This window comes from Procambarus clarkii, chromosome 19 (assembly GCF_040958095.1).
Source record: "Procambarus clarkii isolate CNS0578487 chromosome 19, FALCON_Pclarkii_2.0, whole genome shotgun sequence".
In the NCBI taxonomy this organism is placed as follows: Eukaryota; Metazoa; Arthropoda; class Malacostraca; order Decapoda; family Cambaridae; genus Procambarus; species Procambarus clarkii.
Window position 1 is genome coordinate 31,308,239 of NC_091168.1, and position 18,099 is coordinate 31,326,337.

Sequence of the window (18,099 nt, forward strand, 5' to 3'; positions counted from 1 at the left end):
TGTTCCAAAATGGCATGTACCCTTTCCCAACATGTTCCTGCATTTTCTGGGATGTATGAATCTGCATTTTGTGCCCTTTGGGCCCATACAGTACTTGCAAATTCCCTTTGCATAATATTTGAATATTCCCTTTCCATAATATTTGCAAATATTTTCATTTGTGGTATTTCCCCAGGTGGATGGATACAAAATAGGATGGACTGACAGAGAATGGGATGCATAGACAATGGGATGGATAGACAAAGATTCTAGATGGGTCAAACGTTGGGATGATAGGAATGGTTGAGCTTGGGCTCGAAGACCAAGCATTGACAAGAATACTAATATAATAACTCTCAAAGTAAGTTGTTTATAGCACTAAATGACTTTCTTTTTCTTTAAATAGGTTTCTTGAGGTTATCTTGAGATGATTTCGGGGCTTAGCATCCCCGTGGCCCAGTCCTCGACCAGGCCTCCTCTTTGTTACACACACACCCCAGGAAGCAGCCGTAACAGCTGTCTAACTCCCAGGTACCTATTTACTGCTAGGTAACAGGGGTATCAGGGTTAAAGAAACATTTTGCCCATTTGTCTCCGCCTCCACCGGGGATCGATCCCAAAACCTCAGGGCTACGAATCCGAAGCACCGTCTACCCAGCTGTCAGGCGCCCTAGCAAGCATCAGGCGTCAGGCAAGTACAGAAACAGGCTACTTCTGACTCCTGTTAGCTGGCTGAGAGCTTTCCCTTCCCATAGCTCATGGTAAGCCTTACCCTACTAGTTTTCCCTGAAACACAACCCACCAACTGGTTAACAACCAGGTACCTAATCACTGCTGGGTGGAAAGAGGCAAACTGTTGTGGATTATATCCTGGGAAAATAGGTGGCCTTGCCCAACTGCAGGAAACCAAGAGCATTGCTCTTCATGCTTGAAGCAAATCTCTTAACATGCTTTATTCATGTTCCGTAAATACAATTGACAAGGCTTCATAATTTGATTCGGGATAGGACCAGTGCTATGGGGAAGGTGTCTGCTTTTGGGCCATATTTCAAGTGTTGAATGGATTTTATTCATAACAATAGTTACGTTTAAAGCTTCTGATGTCTGCCAAGACATGATCTAAATATTTAATAGCAGAAAATTGGTTCCAAAGATGACTATGGGCTCTGCGATAACCACAGAGATTGCAAGGGACTCGCAAAGGATATATTTTGAGCTTCTGGGCACTAGGAACATGGGATTGTTGACCATAGCAATAAAAGTATACACCGAATAAAATCATATTTGTTGCAAGTCCTAGCCATAAAAATAAAATGATGGCTATGTAGTGGGCAACTCTACTAGCACCCAATAAAACAAACTTACTTAAGGAATTTTTCATGATTGAAAACCTTGTTACTGGGCAGTTTACAGGCAGAGACCACAATGACCTTTCTGCCACAGGTGTCGTCGCCAACAATATCAACAATACCATGACGGGCAATGTCTGTGAAGTCATTGTCATCAGTGAAGGTGTGGTGGAGTGCCTGCTCGTCCTCTTCTCCGAGGGCACTCCCAAGCTCGGCTTCGAAGTTCTCCTCAATAGTGCCGTCTGATACTGGTGACTCCAGATAGTCAGGGGCTGCAGGTAGAAGTTCCTGCAGGTCTGAAATTAATAAGTTTTTTTAGCACACAACTTTAAGGAAAAAGAGTATTGATTTTAATACACAATTGTAATAGATAAGAGAATTGTTTTAAGCACGTAACTTATTTTATAAATAATATTGGTCAATACTGTATTCGGTTGAAAATAATGTGAAAATGTTCATCAAACTTGATGGAATCCCATAAATATTACAAATATACTCCTCCAAAACATATTAGACGATCATCATCACCAGAGCAACGCTTTCCACACATCTTTAGATTTGAAAGCCATTTTATTGTCAGGTACGATCCAAGCCCTAAATGTCCTCATGGGGTTTCTTACCTGGGATCCAACTCCTAACTTTATCATGGGGGTCAATGAAGCCTGCCTGCCTGCCTGCCTGCCTGCCTCCTACTGACCGAGCGAGCGAGCGAGCACTCACTTTCTCACTCTCATTATGTAAAAAAATGCAATTGTTTTGCCTGAGCAGAAATGTAAAAAATACAATAGTTTTGTGTTACATGTAAAAAAAAAAAAAAATTGCCTAACCAGAAATATGACAAATGCAACTGTTTTGCCTAAAGAGTAAAAAAATACACCTGCTTTGCCTAGCCAAAAATTTAAAAATACAGTACAACTGATTTGTCTAACCAGAAACGTAAAAAAAAAAACTGCTTTGATTAACTAAAAATACTGAACAAGCTCGCTTATCTAAAGCCCACTGATCAGAATATTTGGGTTATTCAACAAAAACTGCAGCTGGATATTCTTCTGGCAAAACTTCGCCATATCTAGATAGACACTCAGATAACCAGAGGTTTGGCCAGATAGTACAGACTGGAATAGGTTATAAATCAAGTCCGGATAACTTTCTGCCAAATTTCATATCCAGACAGAAATCTGGAAAAGCGTTGATTTTTCCAGATACTGTACTGCAGACAGGCATTGGGCCATACCGTATTAATTCCATACAGCAGCGGCTTGAGGTGTGGGGTATGGGAGGCGTTGGGGTGGGTGGTTTCAGGGTAGGAGGAGTCAGGAGGGACTGTGGAGGATGAGGGGCATGTGGAGGCGCTTTTGATATGTATTGTATAGAACAACTAAGAATTATTAAAACAATTCATTACGATAAATACTAAATAAATATTACACCTACATGTGGAAATTATTTGCATTTATTATAATAAATACAAATTTCTTAAAAACTATGCGTACAGGATGAAGACTGTAGTGTCCTGCTAAAATTTGGGGATTTGTTTTTCTGCCTGGCAGTCTACATAACACGCCTGCCTGCCCCAAGTGGATCAGTGCAGGCATGGTCAAGTTAAACGGCCCATGTGCCCCTGACCCTCGTGTGCCGCCCATGTGCTCCTGACCCTCGTGTGCCGCCCATGAGCCCCTGACCCTCGTGTGCTGCCCATGTGCCCCTGACCCTCGTGTGCCATGCCATTAGTGAAACATTTTCTTAAATAACTTGTTTATTTTCATAGTAACTTTGATCATGTGCAGGCGATGAGTCACAATAACGTGGCTAAAGTATGTTGACCAGACCACACACTAGAAGGTGAAGGGACGACGACGTTTCGGTCCGTCCTGGACCATGCTCAAGTGGATTGTTTTTGGCCAGACTATGTGTGGTAGTAGCAGCAATCATCCTGAAGGTGTCAAGAGGAAGACTGCTAACACCACAGACTACCAAATGCAGTTTACTCATACTTTCTGTTTACATGTTAATTTTTCATCCTACTGTGCTAATTTAAAAGTTGGAAACATATATCAGTACTGTACTTGAAGCAAACCAAAGAGCTACTCATAAGAGGACAACGAACACAGTAGGCAAGCAAAACTCGATTCATACTTGGTAAAAACAGCAAGTAAAGAACCTTCAACCAGTGAAGCATCAGCAGCTGGCAGTAAAACTGACCTTGTCAACTTCATGTATTGTACAATAATTTTAGTGTTATGTTAAGTTAGGTTACATCAATTTTCAAGAATTATTGATCTGAAGATACTGTACAGTACTGTATGCAACGTAAATCAACTGTCCAACCGATGGGACCGTCTCACAGCTCTCAAAATGTACTATTGCCAGAACAAGGGTGGATGTGTTGAAGTAGCATTTAGATAAGTTCTTACACAAAAATGCTGGGTCAACTAGGTTGTAGTGAATATGTGGGCCTGCGGGCCGTTCCAAGCAACAGCCTGTTGGACCAATTTATCACAAGTTGAGCCTTGCCCCAAGCTGGGCTCAGGGAGTAGAAGGAAGGAATAATAATTCATGTCTCTCTTGGAACCCCGCTCCGTTTGTCCAGGTTTGTGTACATGTGGAAATTAAAATTGTTGTTTGTGTACAAAAAATTTTTAACGTGTTCACTTTTGGCTTTTCCCAGTAGCGAGCGCTTTGTCATGGGTTCGTATCCTGGCCGGGGAGAATTTACTGGGCGCAAATCCTTAACTGTAGCCTTTGTTTAACCCAACAGTAAAATGGGTACTTGGTTGTATCAACAATTCTTTGCGGCGGGGATCGTATTCCAGGGACCTGCCCGAAACGCTACGCGTACTAGTGGCTGTACATGAATGTAACAACTCTTGTATATACAGGTATCTCAAAAAAAAAAAAAGTAAGAATTCTGCTTATTTGAATTTCTGGTTTATCCAGCGGGCTGGGTTCCTTCCCACATAGTTCGTATAAGTGAGGTTTGTCAGTACAGTTCATGAAACAGAGCAACCTACCTAACCTATTGAGGCTGATGAGGCTAAAAGGTCGATATTACAGTGCGGTGAGGTATCGCTTATCAATACCTTACACCTCTGATGTATTAGTCGATCCTGCAAAATACAAGATGTACCGTATTAGGCGAGAGAACAGATTGTAATGTGAAAGTTCCAGTTGATGCTGCCTCCTGAGATCTTGGCACAATAAAACATGGAATGTTGAGACGGGATGGGTCGAATTTAACCTTTTCCTTCTCTACTTCCACCTCCAAGTCGAACCTTCTTTATCGGTCATCTTCCTCCAGATCAAATTGTTCTTTGTTCTTCACCTTCGTCATCCTCGTCTTTGTAGGTCAGCACTAACCCCCGATGGTCCATGTGGTTGTGAACCCTCGCCTCCCTTTGCCCTATTCTTGCTCTTTGTCCTCATATTCCCTTCTAAGTTTTTAAAAGTCATGTTGGACTAGCGCTTTCTCATAATTACACTAGCCCCTCCCCCCTGACCCACCGGGACGCCCAGTAACGACCCAGTTCACCCTACCACTCCAACGTCAAGGAGTCGTGAATTTTACCTGTCAACTCCAAAGGCCAAAGATCTCCAGCAGTCAGGAGCGGATAACCAATCTTGCAAATACACATAAATTTCATTGTTTTTTCAAGCCCAAAATATGTGTTTAATATCATCCCCCCCCCCTCCCTCCCTCAGCTGTCAGACAACACCAAGATTTTGAGTGGCAGAATAGTTATATTTTAACATGTGCAGTTTATACCACAACATAATAGGTAAAACAAAGCCAGTAGGCGGGGCACAAGAGCTAGACCTCACTCGCCCATAGTCACTGTTTGGTAAGTACAAGTAAAATAAGACCGGTAGGCAGTGCATAAAGAACTAAACCTCAGATAACAGAACCTGCAGTAGCAACAGCAGCAACAACAGAGCCTGTAGTAGCAGAAACAAGAGAGCCTGCAGTAGCAGCAGCACCAACAGAATCTGCAATAACAGCACCAACAGAGCCTGCAGTAGCAGCAGCAACAGAGCCTGCAGCAGCAACAGAGCCTGCAGTAGCAGCAGCAACAGAGCCTGCAGTAGCAGCAGCAACAGAGCCTGCAGTAGCAGCAGCAACAGAGCCTGCAGTAGCAGCAGCAACAGAGCCTGCAGTAGCAGCAGCAACAGAGCCTGAAAAGGGACTAACATATGCTTCCTTAAGTTTGAGGAAGCAGCAGCCATCCGAGGCAGAGCTAACATTCCCTTACCATAAACTACTGTATTCATGGCGACTAAAACTGTACCTCCACTGCCATCAACTCCCTGAATTTGTCAAGTGTAGAAAAAACTCCCAATACTCCCTACTAATCACAAGCAACCCTCATGCTCAGCTTGCTGCTAAATTAAGCACCATAGAACACATTCACAATATACAAGCTGAAAACAACATTGCACAGACCATATACACTGACGGATCACTCAACACAGCTACAGGGAGGGCAGGAAGTGCTGTTATTGCTCATCAGCCCGATGACAGCACAATTCAAAGGAATATAAGAATTAGTAACTGGGCATCTACAATGCAAGCTGAGTTAGTAGCAATACTGGTAGCACTCGAAATTATTGACAACACTGAAGTAGACAGCTTAATTATTTCCGACTCCCATTCCTTACTACGAGCAATGAACAGTTTGCAATCAAGTAATATCGAGCTTGTCTTGGAAGCTAGACGTAGATATATAAGAATACTTAGCAAGAGGGTAAATATAAAAATGTTGTGGATTCCTTCTCACATTGGCCTGCAGGAACATGACAAAGTTGACGCCCTTGCTAAGGCTGCAGTAAATAAAGACAGTATTGAATGGAATCTTGAATTATCAAATAGGTCCCTTAAAAGTGTCATTAGACGAGAACTCCTGGATGAATTTGAAGAAAGTAGAATAGTGCAAACTGGAACTAGCAGGTCCATTGTTCATCACAATGAAATGTTTGAAGTAAAACATGTGTATGGGGCAAGTAACAAAGTCAGTAGACTAACAGATATTGTCACAGCTCGTATAAGACTTGGCTACAAGTATCTCTGGTAGTTCGGCTTGTATAGGGATCTTATACAAGTTTATATATTAAAAGTTGGTTATGTTGATGAACTTTTCCTCGTGTCCAGACGGGCCAGTGGCCCCAACCCCCGTATACCCACAAGCCACAAGTCCTGGCCAGAGTTCTCTCTAAGTTTACACCACCATATTCGGGTTATCGAGGTTTCCTTGTCCCACTTACTAAATTACTCCCAGGTACCGCTCTACTGCATTAATTGAGGTATCGGGTATAACGAAATTTGGGCAAACGCTCGCCCAGCGCGGGAATTGAACCCGGGCCCAATTAATTGTGAGCTGACTGTACTAAGTGTAACATATACGTGGGAATGCACAGGCATCACCGATGACATTACGTTCTTGGGAGTTTCCCCCGATGAATATATCAAATATATATATAAACCAATATTTATCACAAAATAAACAATATAATATTTCTCAGGTAAGGGTCTCTCAGTGCATTAAACAAAAATGAGGAGTTCCTGATTGTATAAAAGGTTGGGAATCTCCAACTTAGAAATACTGGCTTGTTTGCTGTGTATTGATGCTAGTGTCTTCTCCATATGGACCGCCATCAGGCGGCCATACACCCTGTAGCTCATGACGAAAAATAGTGAATGTGAACACACGAACTCTCGTCGTCTCATAACCACCACCACCGCGAAAAAAAATAAACCAATCATTTTTGCAAATTACCGAAGACACCCTTAGACTTGTTCAATACTACCGTTTTCTATGACATAAAAATCTAAGGGATAACTCTAGTATGTGACAAGTGGCACCGTTCTTAGTTTAATAATAATAATAATAATAATTATAATAATAATTATAATAATAATAATAATTTTTATTTAGGTAAGGTACATACATAAAGAGATTTTACAAAGTTTGTTGGCTTTATAGATAGAGCTAGTACATACAATGCCTAAAGCCACTATTACGCAAAGCGTTTCGGGTAGTTTCATAATTCCCCTTCTTAGGGGACCCAAAGGTTGTACTCGAGACTCTGAGGTCCCTCTAGGATGCAACCCTCTAACAGTTGCCTAACTTTGTATACCTGTTTATTTCTAGGTGAACATCAGGTGAGGATTAGCGCACTCTTGGAACTATATCGTATACGAGTTTGGATGAGTGGTTAAAGTTTAGTGTTTTATATGTAATAAAGTCTTGGTTACATCAGTCGGTTGTTGCAACTGTAATGACGTAGTGATAGCCGAGACGAGGCCTGGAGCAGGGAGGAGAGACCTTGAGTGCTCTCTGCTAGAGCTAGCGTGCAGGGCGACAGTGCAGAGCTGCGTGCAACAGGAGCGGGTGGGTGGAGTATGGCGGGATCTTACTGTGTGCTCTGTGGCCAGGCTCTATGGCCAGGCTCTGTGGCCAGGCTCTGTGGCCAGGCTGTATGGCCAGGCTCTGTGGCCAGGCTGTATGGCCAGGCTCTGTGCCCAGGCTCTGTGGCCAGGCTGTATGGCCAGGCTCTGTGGCCAGGCTCTGTGGCCAGGCTCTGTGGCCAGGTTGAAGTAAATGGAATGAAGTAACGGAGTAGTTGTAGACACAAACTCCATTCATAATTAAAAAACTATATATGATAAGTAAAAGTCATCTCATTAGACAACTATTGACTCAAAGGCGGGTTGCAAGAGCTAAAGCTCAATCCTACAGGCAGAAAGTGCACACACATCCCCAGGATGCAGCCCACAACAGCTGTCTAACTCCCAGGTACCTATTTAAACAGAGGCATCAGGTGAAGGGAAATGCTACCCAAATAGTGTCTTTTTCCCGGCCGGCGCCTGAACCCGGGCCTGTTAATTATGAGTCGAGGACATTGGCCACTAGACCATTTAGTACAGTGGGCGCGGGTAAGATGCTCATCCCCGCCTAGTTAATGCTTGCTATCCGACTACTTCCATCTATAACCTAACTGTGGTCTCTGTTGACGAGAGCTCTACTATCCTGTAGTAAGCCTTACCCACTAATTCCCCTGAATTACGACTCGCCAATCGTTTACGACCAGTTACCCAATCACTATTAGGTCAACTGAGGCGTACAATTAAAGATTGGCGCCTAGTCAATACTCCCCGTCCAGGATCCTGGGCCAAATCGCTCGCGGGGCGAGTGTGTTACCAGTGCGCCACCGGAAAGTTCGAATCGCACCTCTTAAAAGTGCTTCACCCTGATAACTGCAGACACCTAACCTAACCTAGGCCTAACTATACATATACAATTTGATGAAATGTGTCATAGGGGGTCGGCCGCAGCTTGGACGAGCATAGCCCGAGGGCTGGATTAACAGGATACAACTGTGTGTGTGCGCGGGATCTAATCACATCTGCCGCTTGTGGGGTCACTCACCCAGGGACGATCTTAAAAATAACGTCGCTTTTCGCCAGTATATACGCTATGGCCAAAAATGGACGTAATTTGAAATGAAATCGACTCACGAAAGTGATGTACTGTTCCGTTTTCTGTTTGGGTCCTCCGGCTTACTCGGTTAGGTTAGCAGAGGAAACTCAATTACCGTTTTTCATGACGTTTTGAAACCTCAGGAGAATTTCGTGCCCTCCTAACCTACCAGAAAGCTCTTAACTTACTGTTTTGGAAAAAAAAATAAAAAAATGTATTTTTAATTTTTTTTTTATTTTCAAATTACATCCATTTTCGGCCATACGGGTTAACTGCCAAATTCAGACATAATTTATAAGAGGACAGGTCGAGAGAACTCAAACAATTAATTGGTCCTTACCTAGAGCAGAGCAAGTGAAGGTGGTCTCCCGCCCACGACACCAAGGGCCAGATTCACGAAGCAGTTACGCAAGTGCTTACGAACGTGTACATCTTTCCTCAACCTTTGACGGCTTTGGTTACATTTATTAAACAGTTTACAAGCATGAAAACTTGCCAATCAACTATTATTGTTATAAACAGCCTCCTGGTGCTTCGGAGCTCATTAACTGTTTAACAATTGTAAACAAAGCCGCCAAAGATTGAGAAAAGATGTACAGGTTCGTAAGTGCTTTCGTGAATCTGGTCCCAGTGATCCACGGTACACAAAAAGCACCTTAAGCTCACCATAAAAACAAAAGGCGGTCGAAATCACGTCTAAGTAAAATAATGACTTACTGAAACCTACACGAGTCAGTGTGGACGTCGCTGCCTCACCCGTCACCCCCTCCCTTCCCGCGGGCCCATCACTCCCCCCCCCCCCCCGGCGGGGGCTGCCTCCCCCCGGCGGGGGCTGCCTCCCCCCCGGCGGGGGCTGCCTCCCCCCCGGCGGGGGCGGGCGGAAACTGGTGTGGGCGGTCGTCAGTGCAGACAAAGGAGAGGGTTTGAGCGTGAGAAATACCGTTCATCTTCCCCCTCACACTTACAGCTTTAACTTCAATCCCTCTACACTGTCATGTGACTTATTGACATAACGTAGCGGTAAATAATGGCAACCTGTTGGTCCACACGAGGCAGCTCCTGTTGGTCCACACGAGGCAGCTCCTGTTGGTCCACACGAGACAGCTCCTGTTGGTCCACACGAGGCAGCTCCTGTTGGTCCACACGAGGCAGCTCCTGTTGGTCCACACGAGGCAGCTCCTGTTGGTCCACACGAGGCAGCTCCTGTTGGTCCACACGAGGCAGCTCCTGTTGGTCCACACGAGGCAGCTCCTGTTGGTCCACACGAGGCAGCTCCTGTTGGTCCATACGAGGCAGCTCCTGTTGGTCCACACGAGGCAGCTCCTGTTGGTCCACACGAGGCAGCTCCTGTTGGTCCACACGAGGCAGCTCCTGTTGGTCCACACGAGGCAGCTCCTGTTGGTCCACACGAGGCAGCTCCTGTTGGTCCATACGAGGCAGCTCCTGTTGGTCCACACGAGGCAGCTCCTGTTGGTCCACACGAGGCAGCTCCTGTTGGTCCACACGAGGCAGCTCCTGTTGGTCCACACGAGGCAGCTCCTGTTGGTCCATACGAGGCAGCTCCTGTTGGTCTACACGAGGCAGCTCCTGTTGGTGTACACGAGGCAGCTCCTATTGGTCCACACGAGGCAGCTCCTATTGGTCCACTCGAGGCAGCTCCTATTGGTCCACACGAGGCAGCTCCTATTGGCCCATACGAGACAGCTCCTGTTGGTCCATACGAGGCAGCTCCTGTTGGTCCACACGAGGTAGCTCCTGTTGGTCCATACGAGGCAGCTCCTGTTGGTCCATACGAGGCAGCTCCTGTTGGTCCACACGAGGCAGCTCCTGTTGGTCCACACAAGGCGGCTCCTATTGGTCCATACGAGGCAGCTCCTATTGGTCCATATATTCACACAACAGAGACACAGTATAGAAATGATATAGCACCCAATGCCAAGGATGAGCCTAAACTGCTATATACCCACATAAGGAGGAAGATATCGGTAAATGAGCAAGAGATCAGGTGTCGCAAAAGAGAAGGATGATACACAAAGAATGACAAGGAAGTGTGTGTAAAGAACTCGATAACACCTTCCATGAACAAATCCACAAGGGCCGGGACGAGGATTCGAACCTGCGTCCGGGAGCATCCCAGACACTGCCTTAATCGACTGAGCTACGACAGGGTAAAAAAAAAGAGTTGAAACCAAAGTTTCAACCTTCCATGAAGTTTTTAAGACTGAACCAGACCTGCTCCCCACAGCTACGACTTCTAATGGAACAGATGCTACAAGAAAGACTGACTGAAATAGAAGTGACATCAGAGGAAGTAAATGAACAATTAGAACAATATGTGTAAAACTACACAATTTTACTGTGTGATCTTACATGTTAAAGATGATGTCATCCTTCAGTAAAACCCTGGTGGCTGATCTGGTATGACCTGGAGCCAGATTCACGAAGCAGTTACGCAAGCACTTACGAACGTGTACATCTTTCCTCAATCTTTGACGGTTTTGGTTACATTTATTAAACAGTTTACAAGCATAAAAACTTGTCAATCAACTGTTGTTATTGTTATAAACAGCCTCCTGGTGCTTCGGAGCTCATTAACTGTTTAATAATTGTAAACAAAGCCGCCAAAGATTGAGAAAAGATGGCCGCCAAAGATTGAGAAAAGATGGACAGGTTGCGTAACTGCTTCGTGAATTTGGCCCCTGACTAGTTACCAGGCCCGTGTGGTTGACCCGTATGATTCACCAGGCATATATTGTGTTTACTAGTTGCTGTAGTCGCCACCAGGTGGCCACAGCTGGTACAAGCACCCCCCCCCCCAACAAGGGGCCTTGGAACAACTACGTCGCGTAAATCATTTACGGTGCTGGAGACAATTGTAAGGTGGGTGACCGTGACGTGCCACTGGCACACAGCAACAGCCTGCTCAGTCACCACCAGCCTCACCAATGGTACGCAACACCTCCAGCCTCACCACCTTACTAGTAAGACAATTACAAGCAGAAAGCGCTGTTACAATACTCAACTTAGAAAGGGATACGAGACAGACTAAGAACTAAGGGGGAGGTGGTTATTGTATAAATAGTCGTTCAATTGCTACTTGACTAATATTACCGTTACCATGGTGATATTACCCCAAGAATGCCTTAACCCAGTATGGATATATGGCGCTGGGAAGGGGGGAGGGGGGGGGGACATTAAAGCCTGAACAACGGTACACAAGTGAACATGTACACCCACACACAGATCATGACTGAACACCCTCCAAGGGGAGGCAGACAGCAGACTCGTGCTGTATCAAGAAGAGCCCTAAGGCCACTCAGAGTGTACCACTCAGGAGGGAAACAAAGGGTCACACTGAGAGCAGACACATCAGAGAGGAGACAGGTTACAAGTGGAGTACCACAAGGCTCGGTTCCAGGGGCCCCATCCTGTTTCTAATGTCAACGGACCTGACAGGAAACAGGATTCTTCATGTCAATGTTTACACATGCAAAACTGTAAGTAGTCACGGCAGGGATAGATTGTGATGCATTGGAAAATAATTGGGATACACTCCAAAAGTGGTCTGCAAATGGCTGCTAGAATTTAAGCCAGGGAGATGCAAGGTTATGAGGAATGGAAGAGGAGGGGGAACACCAGTACAGGGGTATAGGATGAAGGGAAGACACAAGAACAATCGGAGTAAGAGAAAGGTGTGACAATAGTGCAACAGGCGAGACCTGGAAGTCGTTCAAGCTATTCAATTCAAACTTTTAAATGTAAATATAAAAGCGTGAGAAATGAGTCGTTGTATTAATGTAAGATGGTTGAGGAGGCGGGGCTCGGGAGCCTTGCTCGACCCGGCAAGCACATGGCGGTAGGTACAGCTAGGTGAGTACACACACACACACACACACACACACACACACACACACACACACACACACACACAGTGTAATGTAATGTAATGAAGATAGGTGTAGGGAGCAGGAGGCCAGATACAAGGTATCATCTGGGAGAGGAAATTCTTCAGGAGTCAGAGAAGGAAAAAGACTTGGGGGTTGATATCACGCCAGACCTGTCTCCTGCAGCACATATCAAGCGGATAACATCAGCGGCATATGCCAGGCTGGCCAACATACGAACGGCATTCAGAAACTTGTGTAAAGAATCATTCAGAACTTTGTATACCACATATGTCAGGCCAATCCTGGAGTATGCAGCCCCAGCATGGAGTCCATATCTAGTCAAGGATAAGACTAAACTGGAAAAGGTTCAAAGGTTTGCCACCAGACTAGTACCCGAGCTGAGAGGTATGAGCTACGAGGAGAGACTACGGGAATTAAACCTCACTTCGCTGGAAGACAGAAGAGTTAGGGGGGACATGATCACCACATTCAAGATTCTGAAGGGGATTGATAGGGTAGATAAAGACAGTCTATTTAACACAAGGGGAACACGCACAAGGGGACACAGGTGGAAACTGAGTGCCCAAATGAGCCACAGAGATATTAGAAAGAACTTTTTTAGTGTCAGAGTGGTTGACAAATGGAATGCATTAGGGGGTGATGTGGTGGAGGCTGACTCCATACACAGTTTCAAGTGTAGATATGACAGAGCCCGATAGGCTCAGGAATCTGTACACCTGTTGATTGACGGTTGAGAGGCGGGACCAAAGAGCCAGAGCTCAACCCCCGCAAACACAACTAGGTGAGTACAACTAGGTGAGTACACACACACACACACACACACACACACCTGCTGCAGATGTGTATGACAGAGGAGCAGCGCGATGCGTGACCAGCCCAGCCCTCCAGCACACCACCCGGCCGTCCTCGCCACACTTCCCATCCTCAAGAAACTCATACTAAGGTGCCCTAACCTAACCTACTACAAGACTCGCCAACAGAAAACGGGACATTATATCAATTCCAGGAGTACCAAGGTGGGCTCTAATTCTCATTTACCGATTCGCCTGTGTCAACACGGCCCTTTGAACAACAGTCCGTCCTCATCAACAAGGGCCACATGCTCGGTCACCCAGCCGCCATATTGTTTGTAAATGAAAAGCGGTTGACACACGACTGATAACTGATGACGTCCGAACATTTCTCGAACAGTGCTTCGCCGACGACCTCTGTTCGAACCACAACTGCGTACATACTTCACCCACGTATACTTTAAATACAAATAATTGTCAACAGAACCTAAACACCTAGCCTGAGCCTAACTATACATAGAGTTTATTATATATATATATTATATATATATATATATATATATATATATATATATATATATATATATATATATATATATATATATATATATATATATATATAATGTACCTAGTAGCCAGAACGCACTTCTCAGCCTACTATGCAAGGCCCGATTTGCCTAATAAGCCAAGTTTTCATGAATTAATTGTTTTTCGACTACCTAACCTAACCTAACTTTTTCGGCTACCTAACCTAACCTAACCTATAAAGATAGGTTAGGTTAGGTAGGGTTGGTTAGGTTCGGTCATATATCTATGTTAATTTTGACTCCAATAAAAAAAAAATTGACCTCATACATAATGAAATGGGTAGCTTTATCATTTCATAAGAAAACAATGAGAAAATATATTAATTCAGGAAAACTTGGCTTATTAGGCAAATCGGGCCTTGCATAGTAGGCCGAGTACGACGTTCTGGCTACTAGGTACAACATATATATTATATATATATATATATATATATATATATATATATATATATATATATATATATATATATATATATATATATATATATATATATATATATAAACACATGTTAAACTATTTGTAATACACATGTTTGTTGTTAAAGATTCGTTACCTGGAACAAAACGTTCCAAGTAGCACGGGCTATGGTGAGCCCGTGTGTAATACACAATTAAAACGGCTGACTGTTCATGGTGGAGCAGAGCGTGAGGAATGCAACACTATTCACCCCGGGACTCATGCTCTGGGTCACCCTGTTACTACATCACAACAGTGGGTTTGTCTACCTTAAATGGAAAGTGTCTTATGCCCTCTGCACACAATAATAGTGTCTGTGATCAAGAGTACAGGTTGGGCAAGGACGGTTCTGGTAGTGATCAGTGTTACCTCACTTTAGTGTTGCAGGGAAACTATTGGTTATTCATCTGTGTAAGTGTAAAGGCCAGAGGAGAGAGGTGTGTAACCTGTGCTTCACCTCTCACACCGACAACCACCAGGAGACCCGGACAACGCCGGCTACCCATTCTAGTGTGTGACCAGAATTATATATTATATATATATATATATATATATATATATATATATATATATATATATATATATATATATATATATATATATATATATATATATATATATTGGTAGCAGTCTTTCTTGTAAACATATGTTGTTATATATGACCGAAAGGGATTAATGATTCTAACACGAATCTTCTCTCAATATTTCTTACGTTTTTCTTCACTGTTGAGCTTTTCGTCATTGACTTTTCTTCACGAGTCAACACCAACAATCACCAGTCAATTAACACACAACTATATTCTACCCACTTCAAGCCCCCGAACCATCACAGAAGCAGCAAAAGAAAATATGGTCCAATAGGCCTTCTGTAGTTACTTTCATTCTTATGTTCTTATATGCAATATATATACCATTGATTCGTGTTCTGGCTTTTGTCACCTCACTCAAAGACATCACTGTGTCATATCACCTCACCCAAAACGAATGTAAGCATGAAATGAAATGTGTAAACCTGTCTTTGAAAGTGTGAGAAGTCTCTTGCGAAACGCTTTTAGGCGTCAGACCATAAATAAAAAAATGAGGAAATGAACTTTGGAGAGTTAATTTTTCAATTACCCCCGACAGTGAAGAAAAACGTAAGAAATATATATCAAATGAACAAATCAATTAAATGATATATATTGTACTGGGTGACAAAGGACCTCTGCGGCCTCCTTCAGCTGCCATGGTCATATTAAGGTTGGCACTAGTCATTTTCCTGCAGCTAGTAGTGCCAGAGGGGTGTACCCTTGTCGGAAGACCTTACCTTTAAAGAACACAATAAAGTAGCCGTCACAACTGCAAGAAAAATGACAGGTTGGATAACAAGAACCTTTCACACTAGAGATGCTATACCGATGATGATACTCTTCAAGACGCTAGTGCTCTCTAGAGTGGAGTACTGCTGCACAATGACAGCCCCTTTCAAAGCTGGAGAAATTGCTGACCTGGAGAGCGTGCAGAGATCTTTTACTGCTAGAATCCACTCAGTAAAACATCTAAACTATTGGGACCGACTAAAGTGCCTAAATCTGTATTCTCTTGAGCGCAGGCGGGAGAGATACATAATAATTTACACGTGGAAAATAGTAGAGGGGCTGGTCCCAAACCTGCACACAGAAATAACACCACATGAGACCAGAAGGCATGGCAGGATGTGCAGAATACCCCCGTTGAAAAGCAGAGGTGCAACAGGTACTCTGAGAGAGAACTATCAACATCAGAGGCCCGAGACTGTTCAACACGCTTCCGCTACACATAAGGGACATAACTGGCCGACCCCTCACAGTGTTCAAGAGAGAACTATCAACATCAGAGACCCGAGACTGTTCAACACGCTTCCACTACACATAAGGGACATAACTGGCCGCCCCTCACAGTGTTCAAGAGAGAACTATCAACATCAGAGGCCCGAGACTGTTCAACACGCTTCCACTACACATAAGGGACATAACTGGCCGACCCCTCACAGTGTTCAAGAGAGAACTATCAACATCAGAGGCCCGAGACTGTTCAACACGCTTCCACTACACATAAGGGACATAACTGGCCGCCCCTCACAGTGTTCAAGAGAGAACTATCAACATCAGAGGCCCGAGACTGTTCAACACGCTTCCACTACACATAAGGGACATAACTGGCCGACCCCTCACAGTGTTCAAGAGAGAACTATCAACATCAGAGGCCCGAGACTGTTCAACACGCTTCCATTACACATAAGGGACATAACTGGCCGACCCCTCACAGTGTTCAAGAGAGAACTATCAACATCAGAGGCCCGAGACTGTTCAACACGCTTCCACTACACATAAGGGACATAACTGGCCGACCCCTCACAGTGTTCAAGAGAGAACTATCAACATCAGAGGCCCGAGACTGTTCAACACGCTTCCACTACACATAAGGGACATAACTGGCCGACCCCTCACAGTGTTCAAGAGAGAACTATCAACATCAGAGGCCCGAGACTGTTCAACACGCTTCCACTACACATAAGGGACATAACTGGCCGCCCCTCACAGTGTTCAAGAGAGAACTATCAACATCAGAGGCCCGAGACTGTTCAACACGCTTCCATTACACATAAGGGACATAACTGGCCGACCCCTCACAGTGTTCAAGAGAGAACTATCAACATCAGAGGCCCGAGACTGTTCAACACGCTTCCATTACACATAAGGGACATAACTGGCCGACCCCTCACAGTGTTCAAGAGAGAACTATCAACATCAGAGGCCCGAGACTGTTCAACACGCTTCCACTACACATAAGGGACATAACTGGCCGACCCCTCACAGTGTTCAAGAGAGAACTATCAACATCAGAGGCCCGAGACTGTTCAACACGCTTCCACTACACATAAGGGACATAACTGGCCGACCCCTCACAGTGTTCAAGAGAGAACTATCAACATCAGAGGCCCGAGACTGTTCAACACGCTTCCGCTACACATAAGGGACATAACTGGCCGACCCCTCACAGTGTTCAAGAGAGAACTATCAACATCAGAGGCCCGAGACTGTTCAACACGCTTCCATTACACATAAGGGACATAACTGGCCGACCCCTCACAGTGTTCAAGAGAGAACTATCAACATCAGAGGCCCGAGACTGTTCAACACGCTTCCGCTACACATAAGGGACATAACTGGCCGACCCCTCACAGTGTTCAAGAGAGAACTATCAACATCAGAGGCCCGAGACTGTTCAACACGCTTCCGCTACACATAAGGGACATAACTGGCCGACCCCTCACAGTGTTCAAGAGAGAACTATCAACATCAGAGGCCCGAGACTGTTCAACACGCTTCCAATACACATAAGGGACATAACTGGCCGACCCCTCACAGTGTTCAAGAGAGAACTATCAACATCAGAGGCCCGAGACTGTTCAACACGCTTCCGCTACACATAAGGGACATAACTGGCCGACCCCTCACAGTGTTCAAGAGAGAACTATCAACATCAGAGGCCCGAGACTGTTCAACACGCTTCCACTACACATAAGGGACATAAC

The 18,099-nt window shown here is 44.6% G+C and overlaps 1 protein-coding gene across 4 annotated transcripts in view; it reads right to left on the reverse strand.

Moving 5' to 3' along the window:
- Window positions 1-18,099, reverse strand: part of RhoGAP68F (Rho GTPase activating protein at 68F) — a 124,047-nt gene that overhangs the window by 26,603 nt on the left and 79,345 nt on the right. For all 4 annotated transcript variants that reach the window (XM_045741004.2, XM_045741002.2, XM_045741005.2 and 1 more), the window contains one exon: window positions 1,345-1,624. In XM_045741004.2, the coding sequence (XP_045596960.1) occupies window positions 1,345-1,624 (280 nt within the window). The remainder of the gene's footprint in view (window positions 1-1,344; window positions 1,625-18,099) is intronic.